Source organism: Amblyomma maculatum, chromosome 1 (genome assembly GCF_055883805.1).
Source record: "Amblyomma maculatum isolate TAMU_Amacu chromosome 1, ASM5588380v1, whole genome shotgun sequence".
Taxonomy (NCBI): Eukaryota; Metazoa; Arthropoda; class Arachnida; order Ixodida; family Ixodidae; genus Amblyomma; species Amblyomma maculatum.
In genome coordinates, this window is record NC_139344.1 from 32411777 (window position 1) to 32429333 (window position 17557).

Below are 17557 nucleotides of genomic sequence, written 5' to 3' on the forward strand. Positions count from 1 at the left end.
AATTTCTTAACAGAATGGATTACAAAGTACGGTGAAAAAAAAAAAAAAGACAGGTATGAATCGACAGGTATGAAATAAGACTAAAGAATTTCCTACTATCTGAGCCTTCCATAAGATACTGTTGCTGTTATCTCGCTTGATTAATCTATATAATTGTCCATTTTTGCCATTTTGACCATTTCTTGCGTTCCTGGCCACACCTGATTCAATACAACCCTCTATTGTTGATATTTTGTCAAACATATTAGATGGGCTTCATTTTTGACCGCATTTCTTGTGCACTTTGTTCACTTTACGCTACTGCTGCGTTTTTCGCTCAAACATTTCATTCCCCTCCACTCAGCGTGTCCTGAGTCAGCCTCCACTATCGATGGAATGTAACAATCCAACTTTGACGCTAAAATGTTTGCTGAATGGCAGCAGAGAGCACACAGCCGTTCCAATCAACTGCCGTTTCCCAAATATATCCGGGCGCAAACACGCACGTAACACAAAACTACAAGAAGGCGTAAAAAATAAAAACAGCATAAAAACTAGACCTTTCATTTAGCGCGCCACGTGGCCGTATATCAATATTGAAAAAGAAAACCCGAAATTATTGCACGGTAATTGATGAGATGAAGCTTGGCGCCTGTCAATTAAAGCTAAATGTTGCGGCATATATAAAGTTTATTGACTCACAACCAGCGCGTTTATGATTACGTTACGGCAGTGATAGGAGCGCTGCAATATTCTTTATATATATATATATATATATATATATATATATATATATATATATATATATATATATATATATATATATATATATATATAGTTCTCATTTTCAAATTTCACCCCAGTCGCTTTCTCCAAGTCACCATATACAGAAAATATGGAGTCGATGGGAGCTTACCTTTTTAGTCTGCACATGGTGGCACGTGAAGGCACTGCTTGACGGGGATATTAAGAAGACCAGCATCTAGGATCCTTCTTTACATTAGTATAGTTGCAAATATGTGGCCTATACGACAACTGGTAGCTTGTATTTACTTGTCTTTAGCAAGGGTGTTAGCTTGCACGATTTGATGGAGTGCCCTTACGTTTTACAGTGTCTGCCTCTCACAAAGTCTTCCGCCCGGCAATTATGGCGCTGCCGAACGAAGCCGTGTAAAGCCGACCGACCGTCAGATGTCGGCCGCATGCTAGCACAACTTACTGCCAGCTGATGGTCTGAAGCTTAAAGCCTACCCTGCCTCCTTCCTCTGTTCAATACAGGCTGCTCTGGAACTTTAATGGAACCGAAAACTAAAAGCATAAGTGAAGAATAAGGATTAACATGGTCCAGCAGGCCCTGTCGCTAAAGGTGAAACCATGTCTCGTTTACAGCGAACACTTGCCAAACCATCCAAAAAATTTTATTCTTTGAAGAGTTCGGAAACGTTGCAGACGGTCCCCGCAACAAAAACTTCTGAGATGCTCAAATGGACACGACTGCGCTTGCCATGCAGTAAAGACTATGCAGTTTTATCCCGAGTGTGGTCCTGACGAAAACTCCTCCGGAATTAAACTGACACCAGAGCACTGAACCGCAACCATTCACGTTTGTGGTAATATTACTAAAAGTTAATTAGGCATTGAGGATAAATTTATTTATTGGTGCCAACAGCAAGTAGTCTATTTACCGCATTACGGCAACGTTTGGCAACGTCACAAGGCCGCCTTTATTTATCAGACGCACCATACCAACCGACAGAACCCCTACAGTAATACCATCAGAGCCCTATGCTCACTGCGTGCTCGATTAACGTAATAAACCGCTGCCTTTTCTTGTCATCTTTATTTCAGTACGGCAGCCAAATCAGCGGCCGATCCCATTACTGCTTTGGCCATATGACCTGGCCGTATGACCTGGCCGTATGACCTGGTATGACCTAGTGTTCAAACGGATTCGTCACTAGCGGCTTAAAGAGCGCGATCGGTCTAACCCGTGCTACAGCTAGATTAGTCCTTTGCAGGAATGCATGCGTGCTGTTCAAAGTTCTTATCCCATGCATACCATGCAAGGAACAGAACAGAGAAGAAGGCTGCCACAAAGAACACCTTTGTGCACTTTTTCATTACGCCACTAGCAAGCGTCAATGTGCTAGCAGCGATGACTTGCGTGTAAGACGTGTAATCCTCATCTGTTATCGGCGTCAAAACGCAAGTATGTTTGTGTTTTTGTTTTTCAGTATCCGATCTCCTACATGTTTCAGGTGAGGTAGGTGTGGCGGATGCAAGCAACGAGGACCCTATGCGCTGACATGGGCATATTTATAATGTGGAGCCATGGGCTAGTGCTTAAGGCTGAAAAAAGGCAGGCTGTTGGCGAGGCGTCCGACATTGAATAGGGCTCGCGTAAAAAGTAAACACTTTATTGAGGCATGCATGGTTCCCCACTATCCGACAACACGTCTTTGCGCCGAAGCAGTGAGCGCACAGCTACTGGGTCGCCGTGTGCGGTAGGTGGCGCCGGTGGTGAGTCTATCACGCGGCGAACCAACCAGACTCGCAAAATAGGTTGCACACAAAGAAAACAAATTTGGTCACTGCTAGTACGCTTGGCAAGCTCTCCAAGAGATGGGAGTTCCAATTAACCTCATCTGTCTCCTCAGGAACCTGTATGAAGGGCAAGAGGCCACAGTCAGAACTGGGCATGGTCTACTGATTGGTTTCCGATTGAGAAAGGAGTGAGACAAGGCTGCATACTGTCGCCCTCCCTATTTAACCTATATGCTGAGTGCATCATGAGGAAGGCTGGTCTGGACGAGTCTTCAGCTGGAGTGAAGATTGCTGGGAAACTTATCAACAACCTTAGACATGCGGATGATACCACTTTAATGGCAGAAAGTGAAGTGGAACTCAAGAGACTCCTGATGCGCGTACAAGAAGAGAGTGAGAAGTTTGGGCTTAAACTGAACATTAAAGACAAAGATCATGGCGTCTTGCCCTATCAAGTCCTGGAGCATCAAAGGACAAGAAGTGGAAGCGGTGACAGATTTTCTCTTCTTGGGCTCCAAGATTACCCCGGAAGGAGACTGCAGCCATGAAATTAGGAGACGCCTGCTTCTGGGAAAAAGAGCCATGGCTAGCCTTGACCGTCTAGTAAAGAGCAGAGACATTACACTGCCAACCAAGATCCGTATAACTCGTGCTATGGTCTTTCCACTTGTGATGTATGGATGCGAGAGTTGGACTGTGAAGAAGGCTGACCACCGAATAATTGACGCGTTTGAATTGTGGTGCTGGCAGAGACTCTTGAGAGTTCCTTGGACGGCCAGAAGATCAGATCAGTCGATATTGTCGACCATAAACCCTGACTGCTCATTGGAGGGTCAAATTCTAAAGTTAAAGCTCAGCTACGTTGGTCATCTGATGAGAAGAGAGTAGTCGCTGGAGAAAGATTTGATGTTGGGAAAGGTTGAGGGTCACCGGAGAAGGGGTAGGCAGCGATCGCGATGGTTAGATGGCATCCTCGAGGCGCTGCAGATGAAGTTATGTGATGTTAGGAAGATAGTGAGAGACCAGAAAGCGTGGCGTGATCTGGTCCATAGGGTCACGAAGAGTCGGACACGACTGAACGACTGAACTGAACCGAACTGAGTACGCGTGAGCTCCGACAAGATCCCGCGAGAGGGAAACTAAGAAAGCTTGAATGCCACGGGGAATGCATCATAAAGAAACGCACCCTACGCGTTCTAAAATGATAAAAAAAGCGAAGTTTTCAGGAGTGTATTTTTCATCATCTGGCAAGTATATTGTCCATTGATAAAAAAGATTACATTTATCACTCGTACGGTGCCGTTTTATAAGGGTGTGTTCGAATAGGGATGGTGTGTGCAAAAAGGAATGAACGCTGCTTTTGCAAGTTACGTTGCAATTTTCTCGGAAAGAAATTGTATATCACGACAAGTGGAAAAACGTCGTTTTTGCCATTTGGTAAAGTTTGAAGTTAGCAGCCCTACTGCATGTACACTAATCTTTCGTCGCGTGCAAGTATTTGCTCATTAAATTTATGCAACTTCTATTCTCGGAAATTCGACAAAACGCTGTTTTGTTGCTGCAGATTTTTTTCTTTTTCTTTTTTTCAGCTAACAAAGAATTGGCAGAGATAAGCTTAGAGGCTTAGCCCATCAGCGTGAGCTGATTGTAATTTGCCGCCAAAAGGTGCGGATTGCGTGGTAGAAAGCGGCCCAAACAGATCGGGTTACTGGTTCGACCTATGTGAACCATCGGTGCGGTCGACTGCCCTTTCTCCCCTCTGACCTACAAGGCAGGTTGAATAAGAGAGTAATTGCTCATTAGCATGCACCCGAGCTTACTTAAATTTCCAAGTTGTGAAAACTGCATAGTTTTCTTTTGTATTTATACAACGGCGCTCGGGTGGATGGTAATGAGTGATTACTTGCTTATTAGAAATATATTCATCCACGGGGAATTCCCCTAAAACACTGGACACTTCCAAGAGCGCTTGGCGCTCTCTGTCGAGCGGCCACGCGTTCAAATTTTTGCTTGCACGTGCAAGTGCCTGCGTTGCCTTTCTTTGGCACTGCCCTGTTTTACGAATGGAAGTTGATGAAGGCGGCAATGCGCACAGCGGGAGAAAGTGGCTGCGTAACACGAAGATGCCAGGTTGCAGCGCTCGTTGTCGTATTATGCTTTGAGAATTTTGCCCCACTGTATTTCTAGTTGTTAACAGGAAATAACAAAACAAGAAATTGCGATTGATTTGTTGCTCACTGAAGCGGTCAGGAAAGCTGACCAGGCGCTTCCCTGTGAGTTCGAATCATGTTCGCGACCATGTGCTACTTATTTTTAACGTGTTTATTTATCGCCCCATTAGGACATCAGGAACCCATTTAGTGGTGAGTGACGCCTCGTAAAGGATCCCCGGATTCTTTACGAGGTGCCCCTTGAGGACAGCCCTCCACTATATCTCAATTAACTTATGTTATTAACGGGACTCCCTCTCAGTTAAGAATAAATATCAGATTTGTGAACTATATACACGATAATAATTGTCTAAAACGAAATGGGTGTTTTTCAGCCACAGGTAACGCAGAAATGCTTGCGACGGCTTTGGTTTGCTAATAAAACATGAAAAGCACAACACAGGTGGCGAAAATCTGCATTTGAGGTCATACAGACTTCAACCCTGCTTAGTACCGCACTTGAATGAAAAGCCGAAGAATGCCGGCTTTCTGAAGCTTCCGCAGATAGACCTTGTATACTTTCGCGAAAAGAAGAATAAACAGTGGGAGACAGCAAAGAAAATGCTTGGTGTCCAGACGGCCCAAATGCGGAACTGTTTTCAATTAATGGGTGGCAACGCCGCCGACAAGGCCTCCAGTGCTGTTTCAGAGATGAAGAGATTGTGATTCCATGCTTGACAGTGATCTGATCAAATACCCAATATCAACAATTGTCCTCTACTGCTTGATGATATTTGACTTATCTGTAGCATGAACTTGGAGCAGACGTTGAAAGAATTATAGCACAGAGAAAAACTTCTTTCGTTATTCCACAGAAATTACGTAAAATAGCGACCGCATTTCTATAACATCATAATGTGAATCATCTTAATAATCAAAAAAAAAAAAAAAGAGAGACTTGAAAAGCATGAGAAGGCACTAACTATTGTACGAGATAAAACGTAATTAAGTCGATTTAATCACTACAAAATCGAAATTCTGACCTTTTCTCCTTCTAGTATGCAGCCCTTAGCAATTTTGAAGAATAAGAACATGAACTCAGGCTTATATTTATTTACGACTTTGTCAACGTAATGCAACACTTTCTTAATACCTTAAGGTTATAAAGTACTTAGTATTCTTGAGGGAGACTCCAATAAAAATAGAAGATGACGTTGTTTTCTTCTTAAATTAAAATTGGTGTTGTTTATATTTACGGTTTTGAATTGTTGCAAATTTTGAAGCATTGTAGAGAGAAAAAAAGTTACTGGCCTAAAGCAAACAATTTCACCTGAAATGAAGCAGTTACTCATATAATGCAGACAAAAGGATTCAGCAGCAATACCGTAATGACTCCTGCCAGAAGTCACGGCTGATTTTTTTTTTTTTTGTTTTTTGCGGCATGTACCTTCTGGAGAAGAGCTTGCGATTTTCCCTGAAAATCTGTACTACTGAAAAAACTTCTTTTGTGAGAGCGCAAGTTGCGCAAATTTATTGAGTAAATACTGATGTGCGACAAAATTTTCGTGGGCATGCAGCAATGCTTAAAAGTGGCACTTTTAACAAATGGCATGTAAACGACGTTTTCCGTCTCTTGTGATATACGATTTTTTTCCGAGAAAACTAGAGCGTATCTTGTCAACCTAAGGCTAATTTTATTGTGCCAAAATATATGTCCATCAAATACAAATATTTAAATGAAACGATAAATCGTCATGGCAGTTCGATTACCGTCCTTATCTAAACACACCCATGTATGTTTGCTTAAAAGTTGAACGCGACTGCTTTATAAGGTCCCCCCGTTCGCATCGCGCATTCTTTAGGATAGCCTTTATTCAGTCTGAACAAACAAGCATTCCCGTCTCGCTGTCCGAAGGTCTTTGGTTTGATTCCCAACCCATACAGATAAGCTCAATTTTATTTTCAGCTCCATTACTTTCTTTTGGTTACAGGAGCATCCAATAGAAACCTGGCTGGTTCGGTTTGGTTTATAGGGTTTAACGTCTCAAGTGACTGAGGCTATGAGAGATACTGTACTGGGGGGCTCCGAAAATTTCGACACCCTGGTGTCCTTTAACGCGCACTGACAAAGCACAGTACATGGGCGCCTTGCTTTTCGCCTCCACCGAAAAGCGGCCGCCGCGGACGGGATTCGATCCCGCGTCCTTGGACACAGCAGTCGAGTGCCTAATCACTGAACCACCGCGCGGGGCGCGAAACCTGGTGTCAGTCCGAATATTTTTTACCTGCTGCTGAATTTATATTGCCCAATCGGATAGTTAGTTCTTCGTGGTGTGTAAAGACGGCCGGACGAAGGAAGACGAAATGGCAGGTGTTAAAAACATTCATACTTCCAAACAAAACAAGAAAGCGCCTAAGACACGTAAAACACCGTGAACCTGGGTTCAGTTCGTACACTGTCTATGCGCTTACATAGAGTGGCATTGATCTTCAGCGTCCCTTTGGCCTGAGCTGACGCAACAGGGGGCGAACAGACATTTTAACAGAAAAAATGTAGCACGGCGAAAAGAAAGCTCTTCGCCGGAAAGAAAGTATAACTAATATGTCGCAGCATGTGCAAGACTACGATTCCATGGCCTAGCAACGATTCCAGTTGCTAGCCGATGTTAGACTTCCTCGCTTTCCAGGGTTGTCCCCATTGTTTTCTTAGCCTTCGTTTTCGTAATTTTTATCGATCGTGTACACTAAATAGCACTCAAGTTTCACCACCTATTTTTTTTTCCACTTCTTAGCAAAATGCGCCCTTCAAGCGAGCTGCAGGCTCGCAGTCTTCATTTCTCGAATAGAATAGCTGTGACACGAAACCCGCACTTTCTTTGCGAACGGCTCCAGCGTTCTTTTTTTTTTTTTTCTAGCTTTGCCAAAACCCTCTACTCTCGTGCCTTCAAACTGAACATCGCACATTTCAAAGTATTGTATGACGAAATAGCGAGGGAGCGGTCAGATGTAACGTAGGTCTTCGCATACGCCGTCCGAATAGGGGATCTGCAAAGCTCTGGCGCTGGCTGCAGGCACGAATTTCGCATTACCTTCGGCGATCAAACGAAGTTTGCACATGCGCCACAACCAATAGTATCTACGAGAAGCAAGCAATCAACGTGAGCAATGTAAAGAGCCGTTTGTTTTACAGTTCCCTACTCTCGGAGAGGCAGCGAAGCCCACGCGAACCAAAGTATATAGACACCGATAATCAGGCAGCCCACGCGCGGCCTTGACGAAAGGCAAATACGATTCAGGGAAGAAAATTACTATTTCCGTCGTTCGAAGTAAAGTCCGCAGTAATCCTCGTAATTAACTGTCTCTTTCAATTCTTTTTTTTTTTATTCTTTGCATTTATTTGCTCTCTGCAGGCGCACCCGTGGTCACCTGCTATCTGCACTTGGGCCGCTATATGCAGGACGCTTTAGCTTGAACCCTCCTATACCTTGCCCTTCATTGCAGGCGCTGGTTCTCGCTGCTAAACACGCGACTTCCCTTACTTGAGGAAGTTCAGCAAGGGGGGGGGGGGGGGGGGGGGGGAAACGCAAATGCATTGCCGATAGATGTGACGAAAACGCCAGGATATAATACGAGTGTTGTCCCAGGGAGTAACGAGAACGACAGGAGTGCGGCCTGTTATGTATAGAGAGAACCAGCATTTGCCGGTCTCACTCCAAGTTAATAACAAAACTGAATATTACCAACACCTGATGCACGACGTCCGCGCTATCGTACTGCTTGCAAACACTTCTAAGTATTTTAGGTCTTACTAAGCCGATGTTTAATATGACTCACGTAAAGCATAAACGCCCAAAAACGCAGACAACTCGAGGGGTAAAGGAGAAAAACAAACCAGGAGAAAAATAATGGCAATACAAAGAATGATTTAAGGGAACACTTTAACTACGCCTTCCACCTATTCGGATTTTACTGAAACATTCACGGTACGTTGTCCTCAGCTTTCTGCTCATTTGTAGCGAATTTTGCAGTTGTTGGATGTTCTGCTGCAGCGCAAATCAATTTCAAAATTTCTCATTTTGTGGCCTCTACCGAGGAAATTTCTATGGGCAACCTTGAGCGCATGACGTCACTGGATGCACGGAAGGAAACTTCCAGTCTGTCAGTTTTGCCAGTTGTCGGAAACGTGCAAATATTCAGACGAACTACGCGCTACATGCGCGACACGCAATGCACGAATAGGGGCCGTCGTAAGATAGATTAGGCGCTTAACTACTTGCTTCGCTCTTTGAGTGCTGTTACGCCAGCCATAGCTCTTAATTGACGCATGCCTACGACTGCAATCAATGAAATGATTTTTACGCAATGAATCAATAAAGATGGCTTTAATCGAATATTTTGCCCTGCAGATATCACCAAACGCTATAGTTCTAATACCCACATGTTACTGTCGAATAATTACAGGAGGAAAAAAAAAAATTAAGTTTCGAGAACTCAACAACCGAGGCTAACTGCTTTCATTACCTTAAATCGTCTTGTTATCAAAGTACCGCACTAGTAGAATGAGGTTGAAATTAATAAACATTGAAGCGTAATACAAAGAACAACGTCGCGTAGAGCTATCACTGCTGCGGATACGTGCCGTCTTAATATCGAATAAAGAGGGGAACGTAAAACTAATTTCATTCGTTATAACTACAAGGTTAAAAAAAAAATATCAAGCGCACGAGCATGGTGGATATCAATAACGTAAAAAAATGAGCAAATGAAGACTATATAACCTGGCTCCATGCTTCTTGAAATGGAGTGGGAGCTACAAGACCGAGGGGGTGGTTTCCTGTCGTGTCACTCGCTTGAGAGCATGGTCAGAACAGGACATTTCTGAAAACCATCCCCTCGCGCATTAGTTTACACTTTCGCAGCAATAAATATGGAGCACAAATTGTGTTTTTTGACAGTTGCCGCCACATTTACGAAGCGTACGAAGATTCAACGCGGATTTCTGAAGAATTGGGGTGCTGTCAAACGGCTTATCCCCCATTCGCCAGTGCGAGCTCGTTTTCTTTCAAGCGGAAAAGAGCTGCAGGGCTAGAGGAGAGCTGCCGCAGCGTAGGTCTGTATGTGAACCTCCACCTAGCTCACCCGCACTACTCAAGAGAAAGTGCCGCCCCCTAGAGGTCGATGGGGCGGCCGGCACAGCGCGGCACATGGATGCTTTAATAAAGGAGTATCGCAACGTATTATCCACTTCCCACGAGCAGTCTTAACTTTCCCACCTTCCACGTGAGCTCTAGAACTTTAAGGGAGAGGAGAAACGTTCAAAGAAGGCATGCACTTGGAGAAAAAATTATTAATCTTACCTTTTGTAGTGCAGCCCCCAAGCAAACGTATGACGTTTGGATGGTTCACTTCCTTGAGCATGCAGAATTCTGAGAGCAAATCTTGTTCTTCAGCCGGTGACCAGTTACCTAAAAAAAAAAGCAGCAGCGATAAAATGCAATGTTCTTTTTTTTTTTTTCTGAACGCATTATTTCGCTCTCTGCAGAGAATGCAAAACCATGAACTTTTCGGTATTTTTGTGCAAAGTTAACAGTCATCTCCCCAGACCAGATAAACGTTGGTCTGCTATCGATGCCACAATGCTTCAGCTACACAGAGATCAACGCTCATTTCCAGAAAAAAAAAACAAAAAACAAAAAACTATCGGTTGCTTATGTATACTAAGTTATCAAAAAAATTATGTTTAATTTGATATTCAACTTTATTTTATATTATCACTGTAACCAGTCGCACCTTAATAGCGATATTGCTGCTCACTACACTAGCATATGTGAAACACATTATTATATTTGAGTACATTGCGGGGAAGAAGCATTAAATTTATATTTACTACTATCTAAAAGCTAATATGCTCATTTATATATCTACTTTTTGTGACTGTCGCGCATTTCCCGCTTTGTTGTTTCAGCTGCTAAAGCATTCACAAAGTAAGCGGTTACATATATCCCTGAGGCCCGTAGGTTCCATGGGTCTCAGCAAAAAGCTATAGTGGGTTCCTTTTATTGCGTCATCGTCTGCCGTTGCGTATGTTCCATAATGCAGTCTGACAATATGGATATGCTAACAGAAACGATGGTTCAGCTACTGCCTATTAGTGAATGAAACGCAACTTCACTAACGCCTTTCACGAGCAGGTATTCGACGTTGATGCAGGTACTGTTAGTTATGTATATCACGAAGACGCCGAAATAGTTCCTTCATCATTAGCGCCCATAGTAGGCCTAAACGAATGCATGACAAAAGAGGCTCAGTTCGCGAGTCGCACCTTTGAGCATCTTGACTGCAACCGTTGTGAAGCCTCGAACGCCGGCGATGTCACGTGCTGTGGCACGAACGACGCGGCCGAATTCTCCTTCGCCAAGACACTGCTCCAGCTCGAGGTTCTCTCGGGGAAACTCCCATTGGTCGTGAACCTGCAATGCCGGCCGCTTCATCCATCAGTCGCCTTTCGATAACAGCCGATCGCCAAGAGTTATAAGACGGATTGTTCAGTATTTTGTGACTCGTTGCACCATTTTGCTCCCATGTTCACCTATAGTGTTATCAGAAGGCATTTTGTTAGCGAATCCTTGGTGCTAAAAGTTTGACTTATAAAGAGCAATTTTTCGAAAGCGCTAAAAAAACATGGACGTAGAAGAAACTGACAGGGGCAAGCGCTACTTTCAACTGTTTATTTCATGAAACCACAAGTGCTATATACAGTCAACAAACACTTCAAGGACATGGCAGAAGTCTACAAGTGCGCGATAACAAGTAGCTGCCGGGACTGACGGAGACCAGAAGACGTGTGCAAGATGACGTCGATACACTGAGGAATGCAAGGTCTCTTTTTGACAACGAAACAGAAGGTGCGCTAACGCAGGTGCTTCCCAGTGATGCTATTTTCTGAGCTTCTATAACCTCTCGAGTGAGTTGATCACGACTATGCTCGATGATATGGCACTGATTTAACAATGGAGCACAATTACGACCCAGTGCCATATCAGTGTCATATCATCGGGCGTAGTCGGGATCAACTCACCCGAGAGGTTATAGAAGCCCATAAAATAGCATCACTGGGAAGCACCTGTGTTAGCTCACCTTCTATTTCATTGTCAAAGAAAAGAACTAGCATTCCTCAGTGTATCGACGTCATCTTGCACACGTCTTCTGGTCTCCGTCAGTCCCGGCAGCTACTTGTTATCGCGCACTTGTAGACTTCTGCCATGTCCTTGAAGTGTTTGTTGACTGTATATAGCACTTGTGGTTTCATGAAATAAACAGTTGAAAGTAGCGCTTGTCCCTGTCAGTTTCTTCTACGTCCGTGTTTTTTAGCGCGTTCCGAAAATGTCAAACCTGCACCAACTAGCCCGATCCGTCACCATCTGATACATAGCAAATGCTGGCATGCAAGAAAAAGACTCAGATAGGTGGAGGGGTGTTGAATCGCCACTCTTTTTTTCTTTCGTTGCAACAGGCGCTACAACTAATGACACGCAAGGAAATATAGATCAAGCAATAGAAGAGGGCGTTCATTTTGAATGTGCCTATCTCACAAGAGCTATAGACGGAAAAGCATTCGTACAGATTCACAAAGCGTTCGCGTACTTCAATGTATGACTGAGAGCCTAGGTCAAGGACATTCCATCAGTCATGCTACTATATACTGTTAGGATATTGGTGGCAGTTATTGATAACTATTTCCTAGGGCAGAGTAGCAAGCCAGTTAATGATTCCTGAGGCGGGCATTTCAGCATTACCCTCTCTTCAGTTCCCCTTTATAATGCGTTGTATCTCATGACATTTTAGAGCGAGAATCCAAATCTGCCATTTGAACTAATTCAAAGCAGTATACTAGGTGGACCCTTACAAAATGGGAAACTTGCGGACGTCTGGTGCGACCAATCGTGCTGTTTTAACATTTTTGTTTTTTCGGAAAGGAGAATTTTAATAAGCATTTCCTAAGAGAGGGATTCAAAATAATGCCCCTAGTGTCAATAAATGTAGGGAAAATCAGCTACTCCAGGTACACTAGGTTACATAGGCTAAGGCTCATTGAACTAACCTATGAAGCACTGTTATTGGTCTATTTTTTAACAATAAATTTATATACGTAAAAGCAGACGTTTAACTTATTCCTTTATTTCATCAGTTAATCAATTAATTACAATTATCTCACTAAATTGTCATCCTCTGCCACACACCAATCAATGACCAATCGGCAGAACCAAAAATTACCATGACACGATTTTTTTACGCAGCCCCCGATTATTCCCGACACGTGGTGTCGACTATTAGAACGCCAACGGCTTTTCGACAACCAGCTGTACAAGATATTGTTTAAAATCATCGGTCGCAAGCTAATACAGGCAAGGGGACAAATAAGTTCTGTTTCGGCCCACAAGGTGTCTATACTTAAGTAATAGGACTGCTCTGCTTCGCTGACAAAAAAAAAAATTAATCCTACGAACTTTTACGTAATATTCCACGTATTCTCACATCGACTGCTTACCACTCATGTCGAGTGCGCAAAGGACGGCTACGTTTTCTTTCTCGCCTGTTTAGGAAACCTGTAGAGTAAAAATCAAAACTGACTCTTCCACTACGGCACCTGCCGTATTCTAACTAAAGTCCGGCCGTACGTACCGACGGACCGCCCGTTCGACGAACTCTGAGCTAGCCGGCCGTTCCTTAGTGCTTCCTTACCGAAGTGGCCCAGCACGTGCTGGCGCGCTGTACAGCTGCCCACGAAGGATCGTGGAGACGTGCGTCGACAGCTCACGTTGACTCGATTGCGCAGAGAGATCCTTATTCAAGATACTGAGCTGGTCTATTTTTGACGCGAGGAAAGTCCGCGCGCGTTTTCCGCTCGTGTAAAGAGTCGCTAAACGCCCCGGCTCGGTGTGGTTGCGTTTACCACGGGCAAAATGTAGAATATAAACGCGGAAATTTGGCGCCCATTCATATCATTACGAAGCGAAGGAAAAAAAAAAAAGAAACGCCGAAACTCCGACACTCACAGGCAAGCATGCATAACTGGATATTTCTAACCTGCGTAGCTGGACCTATTTAGCAATAAACATTGACGTTTCGATGCCTGTGCGGTAGGTGCGTTTAGTGTGCGCGCGTCCTACTAAGAAATGCTACCTCAAAGAGTATGGCCGAAGATAATTGAGAAAAACGCACTGTTTGCACCAGGTTTGCATGGTTCATTCATCAGTTGTGGACATCAACAGAAAAACGGCACTGTCCTTCGCCACTGGGATCTGTGGACGTCTCTAAAGCTAGCTGGCATCGAAAACTCACGGGTCGAATCACACAAGGGTGTTGAACGATTAAATAGTCTTCTTGCCAGGCGCTCTCGTAACCGTGCGCAGCGCCACAGTGCATGGCGGCGACGTTACGACGCGCGAGTGTGGTATACGAAGCGTTCGCATACGTGAACATCTTTCAGCTGTTCCGTCAAAACACGTTCGAAGTTCTCGGAGGTCTACTTTCGAGAACTTCGAGCAACCTAAGGTGAAATGACGGAGAGACAGCGTTTAACCTTCTGCAGCATCGAGCAGCTACTAGAACGTCATAGCATAAGAAGTGAAACGTTGACAAGAAAAAAAAATAGAGATAGAGAGAGAGAGAAGCGTCTCGCCTCACTGTTGATTCGTGTTTTCTTGGACGCACGGAGCCGCTGTCGATTCTGTCAAAGATCCATCATTTCAGGTTAAATAGGCCAACCTTGTACAAGCACGCGCGTGGGCAATGCGGGAAAAAGCAAACACACACACACAAAAAAATAACTGCTTCAAGCTGATTATATTTTTCTCGTGCTTGTTACCGACGCGACATTCGCTTCTCTACTTGTGTTGCCTAAAACTACAAACGTACACCATGTATTCTAAGCTTTGTCTGTATGGCCTGCCAATTTCGTTGCGCCATTTGTTGCCTGTACAACCTCATCAACTTCAGTGAGAAATACCCGAACTGCTCCTCGACTATGCTGTCCGGCTTTCAAATGTACGGTGCTATGGTATGTTGGGTTTGTCATCCCGTAGCTGCACGTGGGTTATGAAGGATGCCGTAGTGGAGAGCTCTGGATTGATTTCGATCCCATAGGGTTTATTAGCATGCTCTGACACCCGGGACACAGCACGCGGATCTTGTGAACTGCGAAGTGCGCCACACACGACCGGGATTCGATCTCGAGGCCTTACAACACGCGAAAAGCAAAGCCACCGCGTCACCGAGGTGTGGCATCGTGCAAGTAAAGAACGTGACAGTCCCTTGTGAAACGCGGCGAGCAAGCATACAAATATCACTGGCAGAAGATAAACCCTGCACAACTAAAGCTACTGTCAGATGTGGCTGCTACATGCTGGCGGCAGTTTGTTACATTCGCTTCCCGTAAAACCCCGCAAAGCTACGGCAACTAGTGGTATAGTGGTATCGCATTAACCAAACGGAGCCTGCCAGCAGCCAAATACTCATACGTGTTCTCACGTCAGTGCAATTTGTTACAGTACTCAGTATAGGTTGATGGACCCGAAATATGCGATTGCCAAGGCGTTTTTTAGTCAGAAAACGGTTCTTCGATTTCGTTCAGTGATCACCTCTCCTCATGCAGAGTTCCCACAACTTGTCTCAAAACACTTGTCTCTAGCGCTTACTTGAACCGCCAGTTGCTTTACCGTTAAACCAATAACTTTGGGCAGATCGCGGGCGTCAACTAATGGCGCCCTACCTTTACGCGCATTTAACGGCTTCACCAGCTCCGCCTTGATTAACTGGTGTAGGGGAAAATGCATCGGCAGTTATCAGTGGCAAGGCAAGTTTTCATTAGTTCATGCAGGTTTTCACACCTCTGTAGAGGAGGCCGCTAGACACCCGTTTGGTGGTCCAGGCAAGCGCTCTTCCCACGGCAAGCTGGGACCTTCGGTCGGGGATCTCGTTGGCCCGTAGCTCGTCTGCAGCTTGGCTAAAAACGGGGATCCAGTCGCGGACTGAGGGTGAGGCGTCGACGCTTGGGCGCCGGCGTCAGTGGCGGCAGCCGACGCGGCGCTGCGGCCGTCCACGTAGTCTGAAGGCACAGACAGCGAGGCCCTCGATCCCAGGTACTTGTGCTTGGCGGCCGCGCGGCGCCGCCGTACGAGCGTCGCTAGCGCCGCAAGCGCCAGAACCGACACCAGCAGGCCGGCTAGGCAGAGCGACGCCACGCAGCCCGGGCCGCAAGACGGTACAGCTGCCGGAGCCATGGATTCCCCACCAGGCTCTGCACGAGTTATAACTGCGGTTATCAGGGTTGCGACCACCTATATTTTGCGCCGTTTCCCGCAAGCACCATACGCTCCTGGTATACAGTAGACTGCGAGTGTACAATAACTACAACGCTAGTCTGCGACTGCAGAATATTCTGTGAGAGGACATACGATCACACCCGAACCGCTGCATTGGGCTGCTACGACGCTAAATCTTTTCAAAGTTCCCAGAGGCATGCAGAAATCTATTTTCTTAGCGTATACTAGGTGCAAATGTTTGCCGCTCACGTGTAATGTTTGTGGTGAATAAACATCAGCTTTGGCTATGTCAGAATAGAGTTTCTTTCTCTTATTTGTTACAACTTAGACAATGATCTCAGGATTGATACCTGGGGGAGTTCAACGCTGATGACGGGGACTTAGTGGGGCGCGACTTTTGCGAAGACCGAGAAAAAGGAGACAGAACGGCGCGTGTCCTGTCTCTTTTTTCTCAGTCTTCACAAAGTTTGAGCTAAGTCATCTTGAAGCATTTAAGGTTAGATCATTGCTTCAAAGGAATTCGTCATAATACGAAATTTTATACGTTCTGATATGCGTACAATGTGCGCATTTTCTAACTACTTGGGCTCGTATGGCTGCTCCCCACACCGGGTTCGCTCTTCTCCAAGCTCGCTTGAAGACAACCAAATGCCTCTAGATTCATCTGGAGTTCTCTGAGTAAGTTCTCGATGCACTCGTTTCATACCGAAGAGATTTCGAGGACCTTAAACTCAGTATTTTTAACCTTTGTATTTTTAAGGTATTTAACCAAAGTGCTAAATTATTAGCTTCATTCGCTTAACTTCACGATGCGTCAAATACAAGTTAGCTTTGTTTTGCCCAGCCTTCATTTCCCGTACATACTGGAGTGTACCAGCACGTCTTAGAATTAGACGAAAATGTTCATGCGCCTTTTTCCGCTGCCGACACTAGACAGATTTCAATCCCAGCCCACCTCTTGGGCCGGTAATCGAAAGATAGAAGAGCAAAAAGAGCTGAACCTGCAATCAACGTTAAAAGTTTTACTGTAGTGAAATGTTAACGTAAATAATTAGGAAACACAGCCTTTAGTACCTTCGTTGCTCGAAATATTCATCTTTCTAAAATCTTAACAGCTGAAAGAAATAAAAAAAAAAAAACTAACCGCAACGCTGGAATCAAAACGAAACCCACCAAAAGAGTGGTCGAAAGGCCCATCCAGATAAGAGCAAACAAACCTTCATGGCTGTCAGTTCACGTGTATATTTGCGCAGAATCAAAGGCGACGTATATGTGTAAAGTATAGGAGCACCTCTGCTTTGGCAATCGATGACGCCGCAGCTGTGGCGAGGAACTCGGTAACAGATAGCGGACATTTCGCTGTCACGACAAATATACTTAAGTTAGCGTGGACACGAGCCTAATTGGGAATGATGTGTAGCAATCTGTCCACGCCTGTTCGGGACCTCATTATTTCCAAGAATAATTGGGTAGCGCGTGCGCGCTCATGCATGAAATGAGGAACCAGCAATGTAAGACTAAGAACTTTTTCTTTAGAGAGAGCACTTCATTCGAAGTTAA

General features: G+C 44.7%; 1 protein-coding gene across 1 annotated transcript in view; it reads right to left on the bottom strand.

Moving 5' to 3' along the window:
* The window catches only part of LOC146202091 (proto-oncogene tyrosine-protein kinase receptor Ret-like), a 265403-nt gene that overhangs the window by 33849 nt on the left and 213997 nt on the right, over window positions 1–17557 (bottom strand). Inside the window, exons 12-14 of the mRNA XM_084587934.1 lie at window positions 15563–15972; window positions 10996–11143; window positions 10031–10138 (exon numbers count right to left, since the gene is read on the bottom strand). Of these exons, the coding sequence (XP_084444060.1) occupies window positions 10031–10138; window positions 10996–11143; window positions 15563–15972 (666 nt within the window). The remainder of the gene's footprint in view (window positions 1–10030; window positions 10139–10995; window positions 11144–15562; window positions 15973–17557) is intronic.